The 3,552-nt window shown below is 45.0% G+C and overlaps 1 protein-coding gene across 1 annotated transcript; it reads left to right on the top strand.

Annotated features, from left to right (window-relative positions):
* Window positions 1-824: 824 nt before the first annotated feature.
* LOC145799730 (uncharacterized) lies at window positions 825-1,634 on the top strand. The gene has a single exon (XM_082889361.1). The coding sequence runs from the start codon at window positions 825-827 to the stop codon at window positions 1,632-1,634; it is 810 nt and encodes a 269-aa protein (XP_082745487.1).
* Window positions 1,635-3,552: the final 1,918 nt, after the last annotated feature.

Raw genomic sequence — 3,552 nt, 5'->3', positions numbered from 1 at the left:
TTCTGGAAAAGGATTATAGAGATCAAATCATAGACTCCATGGGGATGGAGATACAGAAGTTGAAAGCCCAACTTAAGAGGGTGCTGGGCGATCCGACGGAAAAGAAGACGGAAGCGGAGCCCTCTTGTTTGCGACGGAGGAGCTCATCCAGAGAGTCGCCAGTGAAGAAGTTCCCCAGGAATGAGTCTGGGCAACAAAGCCAGCCTATCCCAGTAAAGAGTGAGGCAGCAAGCAGTCACACCCGTGGGTCACGCCAGAGAAGGGCCAAGAGGCAGAAGACAGTTAGCCAACAGACTGACTACCCTCCTCAGGACCTTCGTACTTGGTTGATTGGCAATAGGCAGAACGAACAACATCGGGATTATCTGGACCGTATTGTTCACCAGAGAGAACACCGAGCACTGGACAGGCTCGTCTTTTCGCCATTCTCCCCGGAGATTGAGACCATGAGACCTCCAAAGAAATTCACCCCACCAAAGTTCACTTCATACGACGGGAAGTCGGACCCGCTGACACATATTAGCCATTATAGACAGATTATGTCCTTATGGAACCGAGATGAGGCACTGATGTGTAAAGTCTTCCCATCCAACTTGGGAGAAACCGGACTTCGATGGTTCGATCGTCTCCTCGCTGGATCGATCCATGGCTGGAAGTAGCTCTCCGAAGAGTTCCTAGCCAGGTTCGTCTCCAACACTAAGATCCCGAAGGAGCTGGATACACTGTTCGGTCTTCGGAAGGAGCAGTAGGAAACGCTGCGCAGTTATGCTAGAAGGTACTGGGAAGAGTACAATAACCTGGAGGAAAATGTGTGCAGCGAGCAGATGGCCGTTATGTCCTTCAAACATGGTCTGCGCCCGGAAAGTGGGTTGAGACAATCACTTACAAAGCGCCCAGCCACAGCTTTGAAAGATTTGCGTGCTAGGATTGAGCAGTACGCTCGCTTCGAAGACGATCAGATCTCGATCGAGGTAGCGTCAGCAGAACAAATAGCTCGGCACAAAAAGAGACCAGATCGAGGAGAACACCGAGGGATTGCAGTGAATGAAGTGGATAAGTCCAAATCCCATGAAGTCGTTGTGACTGTATTCAAAGAGCCAATCTATCGAATCCTGGAAAAGATCAAGAGAGAGCCCTTCTTTGTTTGGCCGCCAAAGATGTTGGGAGATCCGGCTCGATGCAATCAGAAGCTCAGATGCACCTACCACCAAGACAGGGGGCACATGGCTCAGAACTGTAGGGCACTGAAGCAACACTTGGAAGACCTAGTGGCAGCTGGACACCTAAGGGATTACATTGATCAGGATAAAGAAGTGACCGAACCGGGGAACCCACCACTAGAACCGAATGTTGAGCACCCACCTCGGTTGATAATAAATGTGATCCACGGGACAGCGACTCAGGAATCTGATGAGGCACTGAAAGAAGAGATCGCTAAGGCTGTGCAAATTCAGCGGATCATGTCAGTGGAGCCCGCATCGAAAATGGTACGTACAGTACCTAGATCCCCCTTGTGCACTGTTTCATTTACTAGCAAAGATCTAGAAGGCATACAGCACCCACATACTGATGCATTGATTATAACTGTGGAAATTGGGAAACGATTTGATGTAAAACGAGTCTTGGTAGATTAAGGTAGTGCAGCAGATATATTGTATTATGATTTGTTCAGAAAGCTTGGTCTCTCCAAGCAGCACCTTACCCCAACGGCAGCCCCGTTGGTTGGTTTCATTTCACAACCAGAATGGCCGTTTGGCAAAATAGTGTTGCCAGTCGTGGCAGGAACAAAAACCCTCCAGATAGAGTTCTTGGTAATTAATACACCATCCCCTTACAACGCCATACTTGGACGTCCATGGATTCATCAAATGGAGGCAATCCCTTCGACCTACCACCAGTTCATCCGTTTCCTAATGGAACACGGAGTAGAGCAGATCTCAGGGGATCAAGTTGCATTCAAACATTGCTTCATGGCAGCATTAAAGGCAAAGCAACTCTGCAATCGGGCACAGACGGTAGAAGTGGCTGAACAGCCAGTCTTGGAAGATGTAGGGGGAGCCCCAGAGGAGAAAATAGTAGAGGATTTAGAGAGAGTCCTGGTAAAAGAGGATAACCCAGAAAAGTACTTCCTTATCGGTACCTCGCTAGTCGCTGATGAGAAACTTCAGCTGCTGGAACTGCTGAGGAAAAATATGGAGGTATTCGCATGGTCAGCAAATGATACTCCAGGGTTAGACCCAGAATTTGCTTGCCACAAGCTCAACATCAACCCTTCAGCTCGGCCTATTGTGCAGAAAAGTCGGAGATCCTCAGTTGAGCACACCGAAGCAGTAATTGCCGAAGTCGAAAAACTCCTGTCTTCAGGAGCAATCAGAGAAGTTCAGTACCCACAATGGCTGTCCAACACAATCATAGTCAAGAAGAAGAATGGAAAATGGAGAGTTTGCATTGACTTCACTTGCTTGAACAAAGCCTGCCCTAAAGATAGCTTTCCTCTGCCTCGCATTGATCAACTAGTAGACTCAACAGCAGGGCATGAGTGCATGAGCTTTCTGGACGCTTATAGCAGTTATCATCAGATACCAATGTTCGATCCGGATCAAGAAAAGACAACATTTATCACTCCGAGAGGAACTTACTGCTACAGAGTGATGTCGTTCGGCCTCAAGAACGCTGGGGCGACCTACTAGTGGATGGTTACTCGGATGTTCAAGGATCAACTGGGAAAAACCATGGAAGCTTATATAGATGACATGGTAGTCAAGAGTAAGTTCGCTGCAGACCATCTTACAGACTTGAGAGAAGTTTTCGGCATCTTAAAAAACCATCAGCTTCGCCTCAATGCCTGGAAATGCACTTTCGGGGTAGGAACAGGGAAGTTCTTGGGATATATGGTCACTCACAGAGGAATTGAGGCGAATCCGGACCAAATAAAAGCAATACATGGTCTTGAAGTACCAAAAAAGGCTAAAAAGCTGCAAAAACTGGCCGGAATGGCGGCCGCACTGAATCGGTTCATCAGCAAATCTTCAGATCGGATGAAGCCCTTCTTCCAGCTTTTGAAGAAAAGGACAGCATTTGAATGGAGTTCCAAGTGCACCGAAGCACTGCAAAGTCTCAAAAAATACCTCAGTACACCCCTTCAATTATTAGTTAGCTTATTCATCCCCTCTAGAAACATAATTCAAACTCCAATATTTCAACTCCCTATACTTCAATAATAAATAGAGAAATTCATTATGATTTTAGACTAAATACAATGTTAATAGTTGTCGACAAACATTAAATGACCTAACTATTTGTTAGTTTCTTTCTATTATTATCTACTCTCAAACCTTTGATAATATATATTTTTTTAAACTAAATTTTCACCTAATTTCAAACTTAATCAAATTTAGCTCAATTAAAATTAAATTTAAGTCAAATAATAAACATTTTAATAACTTTTATTATTATTATTATTATTATTATTATTATTATTATTATTAACTAATCTGAAGGCTTTTCTTGTATTAAACTTGTAAATCTGGGGTGTGACAGTGGCGGAGCCAA

The sequence above is a fragment of the Camellia sinensis genome, chromosome 9, assembly GCF_055761805.1.
Source record: "Camellia sinensis isolate YWXY chromosome 9, ASM5576180v1, whole genome shotgun sequence".
NCBI lineage: Eukaryota > Viridiplantae > Streptophyta > Magnoliopsida > Ericales > Theaceae > Camellia > Camellia sinensis.
Note: the sequence above shows the minus strand (reverse complement) of the source record. Positions and strands in the feature narration are given on the sequence as shown.

Coding starts and splice junctions, on each gene's coding strand:
- LOC145799730 (XM_082889361.1), top strand. CDS start 825: ATGGCCGTTATGTCCTTCAAACATGGTCTGCGCCCGGAAAGTGGGTTG.